This window comes from Antrostomus carolinensis, unplaced genomic scaffold (assembly GCF_000700745.2).
Source record: "Antrostomus carolinensis isolate BGI_N321 unplaced genomic scaffold, ASM70074v2 scaffold16711, whole genome shotgun sequence".
Lineage (NCBI taxonomy): Eukaryota > Metazoa > Chordata > Aves > Caprimulgiformes > Caprimulgidae > Antrostomus > Antrostomus carolinensis.
Genome location: NW_010292157.1, coordinates 13388 through 27937, shown reverse-complemented (window position 1 = coordinate 27937; position 14550 = coordinate 13388). Strand labels below are relative to the sequence as shown.

The 14550-nt window shown below is 36.0% G+C and overlaps 1 protein-coding gene across 1 annotated transcript in view; it reads right to left on the bottom strand.

Annotated features, from left to right (window-relative positions):
* Window positions 1-715: 715 nt before the first annotated feature.
* LOC104531841 (septin-10) overlaps window positions 716-14550 on the bottom strand; it is a 26065-nt gene continuing 12230 nt past the window's right edge. The window contains 7 exon segments of the mRNA XM_029087188.1: window positions 716-751; window positions 753-858; window positions 1092-1279; window positions 4015-4147; window positions 6957-7022; window positions 12371-12539; window positions 13084-13180. Of these exon segments, the coding sequence (XP_028943021.1) occupies window positions 716-751; window positions 753-858; window positions 1092-1279; window positions 4015-4147; window positions 6957-7022; window positions 12371-12539; window positions 13084-13180 (795 nt within the window).

The window sequence follows — 14550 nt, the reverse complement described above, 5'->3', positions numbered from 1 at the left end:
TACTCATAATAGTGCAGATAATGAGTTCTGTTACCAACAACTCCCCTTTCATATATAATTCCAGAAAAAGGAGTCTAGGAATTCCGTAACGTTACTTGAAATGCAACAAATATTGGCAAAAACACAAACAGGCTGCTAGTATAGAACCCAAAAACGTCAAAGCTGTTTTGATTATATTTGTGGAAATACGTGTACCCATCTAGCTTATGGAGTTTTTCATAATCCAGCAGTTATGAATATTTTCTGGATCAAAAAAATCTGCTTTCAGTTGCAGTAAGATATTAATCAACAAAATGTCATCTGCAGTAAAGTTGTAATAACCTATCAGGAAATGAAATTAATAAATTAATTGACTACTTCTGGTTTTGGAGGAGAAAAAAAATTAATGTTTATATGTGAACATTTAATTCAATGTTTATATATTAAGAAGTTGGGCATGTTATTCTGGAGACTACTTTTGAATACATTTCTGAAATTCCACAATTTATTTGAGGTTTTCTTTTGGGAGTGAAGAAGGAAAGAAGTGGGTGGGAGGGAAGAAAGCGAAATGTTTATCAGGTCATATTTTGCACTCAGTGTAATTTTAGAGACAATTTAATCAATCTCTCCTCTCAAAAATTTGTAGTAGGAAGATACACCTAGTATCATAGGACAGCAGCAGTCAGACAGCTTCAGAAAACTAACATATTCTACACTCAAAACCTGAGTGCTGCAATCAAATACTATTTCTGGAATTCCCTGGGTGAATTTTTCTCCCTGCTTAACTTATCCCTCTCCCTCTCGTTCTGTTCATGAACATTCACAATTTTTTCATTTCTGACATCAAAGCACAACAGTTCAAGTCAAAAACCTTGTTTCCTTCATGGAAAAAGAAACAGAAGAAAAAGAAAGAATGCTCATAGAACATACAGCGATTACTCTAAAAGTAAATCCAAGCATGAGAGTATTTTACACACCTCTGTCTTCTTATCACATAACAGAATAGGAGCATGTTTGTATATTTTCTAAAAGATTACTGAAATTTGTGCTATAAAAGTGATATGCAAAGAATTTTTCTATTGCTGCTTCTGATGACTAGCATCAGCACTTACTTTTTGCGGTCCTTGTCTCTCTTCAAACTAACAGGGGTAGAGACAGATGCTTGTGATTGGAGTAATTCAGCATTAGCTTTCTTCTCAATAAACATAGCTATTTCGTCTTCTAGAACTTTTTTCTTTTTCTCTAATTTCAGTTTCACTTCTTGATGCATTAGCATATGATGTTCAAAGTTAGTCTGTATCTGTTTAAAGAAAGTACAAAAAAATATTTCCAACTAGTAACACAAGGTGGTGATATCACAATACAAAAACCCCTCTGCAATTAAACAGTAAAACCAAGCTCAACTTGCATTAAAAGTCATAAGAAATTCCCGTTCTTTCCCAAAACTGATAAGACTGAAAAACAGCAATCCAGAAAAATAATAATTCATATCAGATTGTTCTCATGGAAGCCAGGCTACTACACACAAAGCACAGGTGGAAACCGTGGAAGATACTAAGTGAATATTAGATTTCCTACTAGATTTTACTGTATCTTTATTGTATCAAAAATAGAGACCTTTAGAGAGCAAACAATTACCAACAGAAGGATTAAATCAGGATCTGTCAAGTAGAATCTACTTTCCTAAAAGCAAGTGAGCAAGGAATCAAACATACTTTAGTTACACAGGTATGTATTTTCACATATATATCATTTTAATATGTATATTAATTACATTTACATATTAATATGTACACACAAAATAAGTCTGGTTGGGGGAGTTACTTGTGGCCTGACAGAAGTTGACTGTTTTTCTGCATTAATTGTTCTTTGATTTTTCTTTTCACATATTAATGGATTTTACTCTCCAGGTGCATTTTGACCAGTTTAAACCTACTGTGAAGTTATGCATAATAACCACAGGTTACTTCACTCTTCCTCACCTCTCATCTCACCTCACATAAGCTGTCCTAGAGTCCTGCTTCTGTATCCATCTCTATTGATGTAACTCAATCTGAGTGCAGCTATATTGGTATAGAAGTCAGAGAGATTTATTTCCATCTTTTGCAAAGAAGGAGCTAACTAAGATTATAAACATAACAGTATGCCTGTTTTACACAGTAGAGGTGTCAGATTTTATAATGTGTGGGTATTTATATATGTGTACTATTAATCTATTTATTTCGTGCAACAGTTAACCAGATGCATTGCAAAAACAGGTATACCAATAAAAACAGTAAGGTCCTAAACTCCTGTATGTCTCAGGAGTGGTAATGCTGTATATTGCACCTACAAGTTTCCTCTAAATGAAGGACATGAAAACAATCTTAAGTACAACAGAAATTCCTTTTTTCTTTAGTTTCCAGATGCACATGCACACTTCTCAGAGAACAAGCAGCAAGTGTATGAGACAAATGTTCTTTAGGAGTGACTGCATGATCACTCTCCTCCATCAGAAACTGGGAAAACTTATCTCCATAATTCAATTGTAATATGCAGAGCTCACAAACTGCCTGGTATAAATCACAGAAGGAAAACATCAAAGGGTACCACAGATACTGTGTAAGACCTAGCTGAACCTACTTTGAACATGGCCAAGTATTCTTCCAGTTGGATAGCCTCATACTGAGAAGGACTGAACCTGATATTTTTCTCCACAAGTAGCATGGGGGGCTTAACAGACTTAGAAAAAAAAAAAAGTATTAAGCCACCTTCTTATTTAAAACGTCCATCTGAACATCTTGCAAAAACTGCTACGTCTTTGCTGGGAGACTGAGGTACAGAAAATAACATTAATAAATAAACACAGGTTTCCAATTTCAATTAAACTAGTGTTTGCATATAAATACACATGACCATGATAGAGTCTGGCAGAAAGTAGATGAGAAAATGAGAATGAGAAAATCCTGTTTTGCCAGTCCAGCTTAACAGGACTAAATCTTTGACAACATATTCAAGAAATGTTCCATGTCTCCAAACATTCTTAAGGCAGATGGGAGTAGATGAGATTTAAAACCAAAACAAAACCAACAAACCCCACCACCACCTGCCCCGTTCCAAACCTGTCAACATGAGGGTTGAGCTTATATTTAAGAACTGAACCTGGAGGTCATACAAACATACATGCCCCACTCTCTTGGGCTGAAAAACAACCCCTGGAATTTTTTCCTGAAATATTGTTTTTTACAGAGCAACCTACCCATGAAAAGCATGAAAAGCACCCACTGTGCTGCAATGGCATACCAATGTTTCTCAGCATACTGGTAGAGAATATGAAGAAACATGCAACCATTACATTCATCATTCTCTTACTTCACCATATAACCTCTTACTCTATTGACTTTTCCCAGATATCCACCAAAGCCTTTAGACCATAAACAACCTCCTTCCCTTAAAAAAAAAAACAAACAAAAAACCAACAACAACAACAAAAAAAACCCCTGCCATTTATAGAATCATGGAATCACTCTTAAGATCATTGAGTCCAACTACAAACCTAACACTACCAAGTCCACCGCTAAACCATGTCCCTAAGCACCCCATCTACACATCTTTTAAGTATTTAAATACCTTCAGGGATGCCGACTCAACCACTTCCCTGGGCAATTTGTTCCAATGCCTGACAACCCTTTCATTGAAGAAAATGTTCCTAATATCCAATATAAACCTTCCCTGGCACAATTTAAGGCTGTTTCCTCTTGTCCTAGCACTTGTTACATGGGAGAAAAGACCAACACCCACCTCACTACAACCTCCTTTCAGGTGGTTGCAGAGAGTGATAAAGCATCCCTTCAGCCTCCTCTTCTCCAGCCAACAATCACAGTTGCCTCAGCTGCTCCTCATAAGACTTGTTCTCTTGTTTGCTTATGTCTAATCAATCTGCTTTTAAGTATTACTGCCCTCAAAATACTAGGAAATTAGAAATATCAACTAGTTGTGAATTTGTTACTGTACCAAATCTCAGCAAACTAACTCAAGACAGACAGGCATGCTTACCTGTTGCTCTGCTTCTTTCAATATTGCTTCTTTCTCCTTCACTCTCTGTACAAACTGTTGTCTCATCTCCTCCTCTTTTCTTTGCAGTTCAAGGTAGAACTCGTGCCTCTTTGCCTCATAGGCTTCCTGTAAACTGAAGTCCTAAAATGTAAGCAAGTCTCCAGTACACTGCTTTATTCAATGTGGAAAACCAACAATCTGGAACATTATTTAAACAATTAACATTCATTTGAAATATTAATTTCTACAGCTCCCCACATAAAAATTCATAGACAAACCTAAACAGAAGCAAACATCTTACCTTTCAAAATTTTTATTTAAGTAAACAACCCCAAGCAAAATTATTTATGCTAACAGCTCCTGGGCAATTTACGTTTCAAAGTAAATACAGCACTCGGGAATCTCATGTTCTAAAAGACCTGACTTTCTGCCTACAACATGCAGAATCTTTTTCTTTAAGTTACTTATTAATAAGATATCAAAATGGCCAGAAAAATACCCAAAAGTTTCCACATTGTGAAACCTCAGTCTTAAAATAGGACACTACAAAAACAACGCATCTGGAGCATTAACACAACGAACAAACTGATTATTCCTATATGAAAAGGAAGGAAAATAACAGAACCTTCAAAATATATACCACTCTTTTATGTAATATCAAAACTTAAATATGGCAGAGTTACAGTAATATAGAACAAATACAATTTCCTAAGTAGTTCAACCTCCAAAAGATAGGGTTAATTGCCAATATGCATCAGCCAAAACACCCAGAGTGCTTGTTTTTTTCCTGAATCCTCTCTCACATAAGCTAATATACTGCATACATACTACACTTATATTTGAAATTATATAGGTGGTGTAAATTAGTTCAGATAATTGAGCAGGTATCCAACAACAGAACAAAACAGCAAGTAATTAAAGCATTTCTTTACTTTTAAACCTATGCCCTCCTTCCTGTTTTTTGGGGGGCTTGGGGGGTTTTTTTTATTACTCTACTAGACATTTCACTACACAAGACAATTTTTTTTTTCCTCCAAATAACAGGTACATGAAATTGAGAAACTGCTTTCATATCAAAGTGTTATCATAGCAAATTAAAAGATGCTGGTAATTTATTCATATACTACTACAGGTTTGACATTTTCAGGGTTTGTACTACCACTGCTATCACCACAGTGCTGGCAGGAAAAGTTCTGCTTTTCAGGAAAAAAAAAGGAATGGAGCTTGTACAGAGATGTATCTCATACACCAAAGAGCACATGACCTTTGAAAAGCATACCTGCTTAATGATACAAGTTCTTCCAACACAACATTCACCACAGTTTTCTCTGAGTCACAAGATTCCAGAGAGGCAGAATGGGTGGATCAGAGCTGTACTAATGGTTATAACAACAACAACAAAAAAAAGGCTCTGTCCAGTACCTTGTAGGATACAGGGCTTATGAATGGATCAAAACACGTAAAATGTTCTGTCTTTATTCTGTGGCCTTTCTCTTAACATCATTCATCTATTCTAATACTTCCTGAGTGCTGACTAGTCAGTTCTTCTCAGCTATCATGAGTTACTGTCCTTTGCCAGCTACCTCATGCCTTCCACTCTGATGTAAAATAAATATATATGTATATCAAATATTTAAATTGGCTTTATATTTTTAATACACGCACACACTTTTGGACCAGTTTTTAAGTCTCATCTTTTTCTGTTTCTATTAAAACAGTTTATAAATTGAAAGACTTACAAAAAAGGGCATCTAAAACCTGATTTTGAGCAACAGCAACAGGTTCAGAGAGGTTAAAAAACTCTCTTCTATATTTAAATTTACGATGACTGGGCAGTTTCCCAATCTTAAAGCTTCTTATTTGTATTCAAAACATAATCTACAGAGAGAGAAGAATCATCTTGAAGTTGCACATACAGACTTAATGATTCTAAGATTTCAAGGTCAGAGCACTTTTCCTGTTCTATCTTACTTGAGCAACACATCACAACAAAACAAATTCAGAAGAACAATCTTTTTGGGTTTGTTTTATTTAATTTATCAGCTCTGAAGTAACTTAGGTCACTGTGAAATTATATCTACCATGTGAAATGAGGGCACGGTTTTCACACAGGTATATTAATCACACTATCTCTCTTTAAGCTTAGACAGCATAAGTAATAACAGTAAGGCTGCAGCACAGGTTTTTCAAGTGCTAGCAATCTCACTATACACACTTTTGGGCCCTGTGTCAGTTCTGCTAGCTAACATGCTGCCTCTGAGTGCAATAAAGCTGCTAGAACAAATGCTAGAATAAGCTAACATGCTGCAATTGCCATTTCCTTTCATTATATGGACATCTTTAGACTAGACTAAGCTAGTTTATCAGGTAAAAGGAATTTTGCCTTGAAATTAGTAAAAGATTAACTTTGGGGACACTGGAATCACTGAGTAAGTGAATTACATGTACAAATAAGAGGAGAAATAAAAGTGTATTTTTTTAAATCCCCCTCCCCCTGGACTGAATTGTTCTGGAAATCACAAAGAAAAATAAAAGAACTTTCCCCCTCTGTGTTTGGCATATCAGCAACATAATAATCCAAACAGCCTTTGGTTTTAGATGGTGTGAGGAGAGAAGAAAATATTTCACCAGATCTTAAGGCAACCTTTTCATCATTACTGCATCCATTGCTCATAGTAAAACACTTTTCCATTTACCTGCAGACTGGTTTCACTGCTTCTCACATAGCACATTATGAAAATCAAATTCACAGATTCTCTCATTCTTCTGGGTTGGACCCCTATAATTTTACACTGTACAAAACAACTTGCAAAATTAAGATGTTAAAGATAATTATTTAAATAATGTATTCCTACTGAGGATTCAGAGGAAGGGAAGGGATTGTGAAGGAAGTCTACACCTCACTAATCCATTACATACCTCATAACAGCACTATCACCTACCTTTCTACAGAAGCATAGCTGTGACATATAGTTTTCCTATCTACATAAGACTTAGAACATGGAAGCCTAAATATAAAGATGCAAATCAAACATGTTACACTCACAAATAAAGACTTTGATTGAAGTGAACTAAACTCCCAGTGGAACACAATGTTTGTGCGCTTTAAACAACACATATTTACACAATATTTTAGTTTGTTCATTTAAATTTTAAGAAGTTTTCAAATGTGAAAACTACACATGTAACTTTTTGCACAACATTCAACTATCAATTAAGGTACACCAGAAAAACTAAAAAATTTCAAAGTTAACTAGTGGCAGGCATTTTTAGTATGGTCCCTTAACTCAATGAACTACCTAAGTTGATATTAAGCAACATTAAGGACATGGTAGATCTAAATAATTACCATTTTCCCAGTGGAGGCATGAAAAACATGTATTTTGGATGTGGTTAGGTCTTACCATAGGAGGTTAAAATCTTTAGCTCAAATGCAAAGGTCTGTAGTTGGTCAGATGAACTCCATTCCCAAGTGACTTCCTAAGGAAGAAGTCTAATAGCCTTTCAGATATTAGGTTTCCTTTCTTAGGAAAGACAACTAGAGTAGTATCAACCTTCCTCTACATTGAGCTATTCACATTACTGAATCCTTCCTGTTTTTCTGTCCTCATCCTTAAAACAGACTGAAAAATAAACATGTTTTTGTTTGAGAACTGCAGGGTCTGAATATCCCAGTTTCAGGGAGGAATAAAGCATGGAATATATGATTGCTCACATATTGAGAAACTGAGATGTTTATGTTACAATTATATTTAACTGCAATTATGATGAAGAACAAATTGTAATTATGAGAACAGAAAAACAACTAAACCAGAGAATTATTAACATCAGAGAATCTAAATATGCAAGCACGCAGCCTGAATATCAATCTTTGGCTTTTTTCAACAGATCCTTGCCAATTAATTTTAGTCTTTCAAAACAAAAACGTACCCTTAAGCAACAACATCGCTTAGACTGGAAAATGGACTTAGAAAATGTCCAACTTCAAAACAGTAGTAATCCTCTCCTCCCTTGCAAACATCTAAGCTTACTAGGTGTGTATATATTTAGAAGTTTGTTGGGCTGGAAGCACTCTTCATGTCTACATTTCTGTTTTCAACTATCCCAAGTTTTTTCCATTCTGGACATCTCAGCAATTATCTCTTGCTGAGATTGACCTGAAACTAGGAATTCATGTTTCTAATGGACATAATTGGACCATTAAAAAAGCAGGACTAGACCATCCACAAAAAAAAAGGTCTATCTTTACATTTCAACAACAAAGAAATAAAAATCCCACTTGTAAGTATTAAAAGATTATAATAAAAGTACTTCCTGGATTTTACATCCAACAGATACTGCATAAAATGCATAAACCACCCTGCAAAATACTCTGCTATCCATTGACTTCATTACATAATTTTTGCCATAACAGGCTTTCCAAGCCCATTCCTGATTGGCTGCTTTTCATGGCTTGGAAACTAAATTATACCTATATGACCAAGTTTAGCCCTGAATGGCATTCCATTTATTCCCTGAAGTACCGTACGCTGGATTTTTAAAGTGGTTTATCATGTGTTGTATTTTAATCTGATATGGAACATACACGACTCATTCTCATCACCTTTTGTAATGATACCCCACTATAAGACTGAACTCTTATTTTCATAAAAAAGTTTTGTATATTGTTTTTGCAAGGTATATGAATGAGATTAATTAAGTTCCCAACTGCCCATTAGTATAGGCTATCCAAATTATTGTTACCCAATTTAAATAAATAATGGTTTGATAAAATGCCAGTGTAAACCACGTGTCCAGAATTAGTCCAAATTCCTATGGATTATTTTATTTTCTATTCTCTCAATGATTGTAATACCCAAAGACCTACCTACATCCACACACCTTTTTAACCACAAAATTAGTGTCCATACTTCCTAAAGGTCCTATTCTTACTGCAAGCACTCTCATGGATCTTTCATGTGCCTTAGTGACTTCCAAATCACCCACAACCTTCTCATCCTACTGCAGTACTGCCAGGCTCCCAAGAATTTCAAAAGAGAGTACTTCATTCAGAGGAAAGGATTTATTGACAAAAAATGCACACTGGCTGGCCAACAACTGGTAGCAGCAGAGGTCTTCTGCTTTTCCTGCAGTGAGAACACTAACCATGTAATCCCCTGGAAGCATCCAAACCTTTACTGAAGTTTGAAAATGGAGAGTTGGTTCATAAATTATTAGGGAGAGACTAACAGATTGACTATGTAAACTTCATTTTCACTGGAAAACTGGTTAATGAAAAAGTTAATTCTTAGAATGCAGTTGCAAATGAACAAATTGGGAAGTTATTATTACACAAATTCACAAAAAATATAAGATTAGAAATAGGTATTTTTAAAACTGTACACAAGACAGTCACTTCAGACTACTACTATCTTTATCTTCCTTCCTCACACCTAGTAATAAAGATGCAAATATATTTTTCCATTCTGTGCTGAAAATATCTCTTTCCATGTCTCCCATAAAAAAAATAAAGCTTGCCAACATTTTTTTTCACGTGTAAAAGTGAAGGTCTTTACAGATGCCTGCCCAGAACCTATCTCACAAGGTAGCTGAAAATCCAAGAATTACTGGGTTTGCTTTGTGGTAGCATGCAATTACAGATGAATAAACTACTGTTGTACTTTTAAATCCAAGAGAGTTCTACGGAAACTTCTCAGGCAGCTTCTTCATGACAAGCCAAAAGGCAAGGCATGTTAGTTACTTAAGTGTAAATATTCAAATGCTACAAACCCTAGTGCAGCAAAATCAGCCAATTATTCAAGTCTAGCAGAAAATGTCTAAATTTACATAAAATAACCCAATTCAGATTACCAAATTTAGTATACAGCAGCTACATCACAGGCATAAAATATGACTTCTCACCATGAATTCTGATCATTACTTACACAAGTAGCATGAAATTTCAATCATCAGTCATATACCGCTATGCAATACTAACTGTACTTCAAAACTAAAGCTCCTAGATTCCACATCTATATATTGTAAACATATTTAAAGACAAAGAAAATGACAATTTAATAACACATTTTTGCCTAGAAGAACAGGATAGTCCCTATTCTGCAAGACATTTAAATTTACAAGTCAGCAAAATGGGAAGCACTGACCTTCCTCTACTGAAAGAGACGTTTCCTATCACACTGCTGAGGATGACACTTTTTATTGTTTCCTCCATAGCTACATAAAACACCTTACGGGTAAGGCAACATTACTCTGCTAATTACAGTACATACAGATCCTCTAAATTTTCTTCCTTTTTTATGGTATCATAAAAAGTCTCTCCCAAAAGACCAAATGCCTTCTCATTCAGATCTCAGTGTCATTCACTGTCCCACATAACTGAGGGACAACCACACATTCTAGATCCAATCCCACTTTTCCCATTGCAGTAAATTTGAGAAAAAGTTAAATTTTCTGGATTCTTATGGAATACCTTTTCTCATCTTTCCAAAACAATGACATTTTATATGGATGCTATTTACCAAAACTAATTATTAGGTGTATTGTCTTGCCACAAAGCTCTTAATAAACTAACATTTCATGGGCCATTCATAAAAACTACACATCAGAGGGAACTTAGCTTTTCTGTATCTCCTCAAAGCAAGCCATTTCTAAACCAACTTCTGAAGTGTAAAATACTATGACATTCTGATACACACCTGACACTTTATACAGTTAGTAAAATGCAAACTGGTTAGGGGGTTTACAAAGACAATTCCTGTGTTTGTGGAACAAAACAGTTCCGTGGATGATAATTTTTATGATTTAACTCATCTTGAGATGGCTGTACATCGAGAAATTCAAGTTCAGAAAAGCCAAAGGTACTGCAGTCAATACTGCCATGAACAAATCTCTAAAAAAAAAAAAAAAAAAAAACTTTCCCTGGACAAAGATAACAAGATATCAGCTGTAGTGTATGTTCTTAAACTTACATGTAAACCCAATGAAAAGTCTATGGTCAGTTTCAGTGGGTTTTAAATCTTATTCACCTTTGGTTCTCTATTTATGGAAAGGATTTATTCCTTTCTTGTTAAGTCAAGAGAAATGGCAAGAGACCACTGTGATTCATGGTCAGCTCAAGATCATCTAAATGAACTAATCATTAAATGTGCCTTGACATTAAGACTTCAGAAAGAAGTGCCCACATCCAGCATCTGCCTTGGCCACATTAATCTTACATAATTATTCTTTGAACAATATATAATTAGACCTAGTCAAAGCAAAAGAAATGCTGCTCCATCAACACTCCACCAGTTACAGCAACTGCAATTGCCTTAGAACTTCTGTGCAAAAGTACATGTGAAAGCAAAGAATTTAAGCCACTTGGTGGGAAGCCATTTAGAAGTAATTTATTTTTACCAGAACAGAATGGGTAAAGACAGTCTGGTCACTAAGTAAAACAAGAAGTAAACAAACCAGTTGGTTCAAAGCACTAGAAACTGTTTTTAATGTAAAGTCATATTTTGTTTTCATGTTTGGTATTTCTCACCATCACTACGCGATGATGCACTTTCCTAAACAGTGAAGGACTGAACAACTCCTGAAGCATCAGTTCTTCCCTATGAGGATTCTAACAACTTACAAAATACAGTCCCACACGTAAAATGACCAAAGGAAGCTGGAAGACGAAGATGTCAGAACTGGAAATAAAAGATTAAACAAACTGGATACAGAAATTTTAAATACCTCCTGCAGAAAGCAGCTTTACTACATGAAACAACCAAGTGTCCCTAACCTTCTGCTCAACTTTCCTTTGGAATCCTCTATTAACTTCCTACAGTCTAGCAAGAAATTTCTTGACCTGAAAAGGCTAGAAATTCGTTATTAGGGCAGGTAAAGTGGGAAGCCAACAGTGTAACCCACGATTTTGTAAAAGCTTTTGCTTTAGTTCCATCTGAACTTTGAATCCAACCAAACCATTGTTTAGAATCAGACATTATTAAGAGAGAAAGTAACCCAGCATGCTAATATAAAATGAAAATAATTTCAAAGGTGTAAAGTGTATGTACCTGAAGAAAATTTACATTCTCCATAACGAAAATTTAAATCCACAGGTTTACTATAAAAGAGAAAGATTTCAGAAACACAACTAGCTTGTGTGCCTTAAAAAGCAACACTCATATAATCCCATATACTTCTCCATGAAGATAAGTGACTGAATAGCTATATACTTTGATTAAAAAAAAAAAAACAATAAAACAATTCTCTCGCTCTTAGAAAACCTATTCTGTGTATGAAGCCTGCTCTGTATAGGGTTGATACAGTCAAATGTGAAGTGAATGGCTGCTGAAAGCAAGTGCTGCACATTTCCTGACTTTACCTGACTGGTTTGTTCTCAGGGCCAATGTCTCTGAAGCCCATCTCTTCCAGTCTGCAGCGTCTGTACAACTCATAATGTCGTGCATGAGTCTGCTCTCTTAAGTCTTCCATATTTGTGCAAATAAGCATCTCACGAAGCTTCACAAAGTCACAGTGGTTCTCATTTTCCACTAATCAGTTAAAAGAAGAAGATTCTATTATTATGCATAAGTAGCAAAATTGTCAAAATAGACTTTAAACACCACTGAGATTAATTTATTTTGTTTACTATTTATACTTCCAGGAAAAGATATCTCATTTATTATACCTCTTATACTTCCTTATAATTTCTAATATACACATTGAAGCATTCCTGTAAATAATAGTGAACATGTTCCAGCACATCCTGATTTCCTGTTCAAGTTGACCAACAATAAATTTCTCTCTTTTTTTCCCTCTTTACTGACAATCATAAACCTTTGAAATTTGGTAGTGCTAGAGGCATTGCCACCATAGTAATCTAATCAAACACACGTCTCATAGCTTGATTCCAGGGATGCATCAGCGCTGATGAAACTACCAGTAAGTGCACACCTCAAGTATTGATTGCTAAACTCCAAAACACAATCAGTATAGCATCAGTGGATAATACCAGCCCCTTTTAGTATTGTTGAATTTTATACTTCAACAACAACAACAATAATCTTGTAAAAATACCTTTGAGAATTCATTTACCTTGTACAATGCCCCAAGGGTACTGACGAGCTCTCACCATTTTGTCTCCAATTTTCACCTCTTCTACACTTCCTACTACAGCAAATGGCAAATGCCCCTGTAAGAGTCACACCAATACAGTGTTACCTCTCAGCATTCTTATGTCAGAACTGGAAAGCAAGCACTTCAGAAATAAATTAGGGGGAAAAAACACCATTTCAGGAAAAGCCAACAGGGAGTTTCAAACCAAAAACCACTTTGAAGAGATCAGTAGCTAATCAACCTACTGATACAAAAGTCAAGCTACAATAACAAAACTAGGAGGAGCGGTTGGTAGACCAGACGTGTGTGCTGCCAATTCAGAGGAACCTGAATAGGCTGCAGAAATGGGTCAACAGGAATACCATGAAGTTCAAATGCCAGCAATGCCAAATCCTGAACATTAGAAGGAATAACCCCACGCTCCAGCACATGCTGGGGGCTGACTGTCTGGAAAGGCACTTTGCAGAAAAAGATCTGGGGTTCCTAGTAGACAACAGGTTGGACCTGATTCAGCAGGTTTGCCCTGGTGGCAAAGGCAGCCACCTACATTCTAAGCTGCATTAGGAAGAGTATCAGCAGTAAACAGAAAGCTGTTCTAGAACACAACCCTCTGATTTGCATTCAGCCAGAGTTCATATCTCCAGTAAGAGTCATGGTTATGTCAGGTTTGAACCCAAGGAATGGCTACTGTGGAGGGCTTGGCCAAATGGCCAGAAATACAGGCTGGTTACTGACTGTCTGTCTGCATGCTGACCCATAACTGACCAAATTTTAAAAAATATATAATTAACTGGAAAATAAATCACTAGCAGAGCCTGAAAGGGGTAAGTAACAGATCCCCACCTCTCCCCACAGTGGAAGGACCTGTTACTGAATGACAGACTGCTCATCCTCAGTCCCTGGCACAAGTGACAGAGGTTGGGACTGCAGAGCCAACACACTCCGGCATACCGGTTCCACCTCCCTCCTTTCAAACCCCAGTACATGCAAACATAGGTTCATGTGCATCTACAAACACATGCACATGAACAGCAAATACAGAGTGCTCAAAGCAAAGATTTCTAACTTCACAGGCTTAGTTGAAGCTGGCAGATACTCCTGGGAAGATCTGAAAGGACAACAGTAAAGAAGCGAGAATTATATCTGAATTTTTAATCCCCAGAGAAGACTTGTGCTAATTTCAAATTAAAGAACTAAATAAAAGGAAAAAGCAGATTGAAGACTTGCTATCATAAAGACCAGAGAAAACGGGAGATACAAGGCACTTTGAGATCTTTCCTAACAGATGTACGTAGCACTCACTGAGGAAAAGAGCAAAGCAAATCTGTCCATCTATGCTAGTAATTATATATGAATTATCCAGACATTAGAAAATGCATTTATGAGTGAGAACCTCTTTTCTGTTGCTGAGCAAGAAAAGGAAAAGCCTCCTAAAACAAGTAGTAT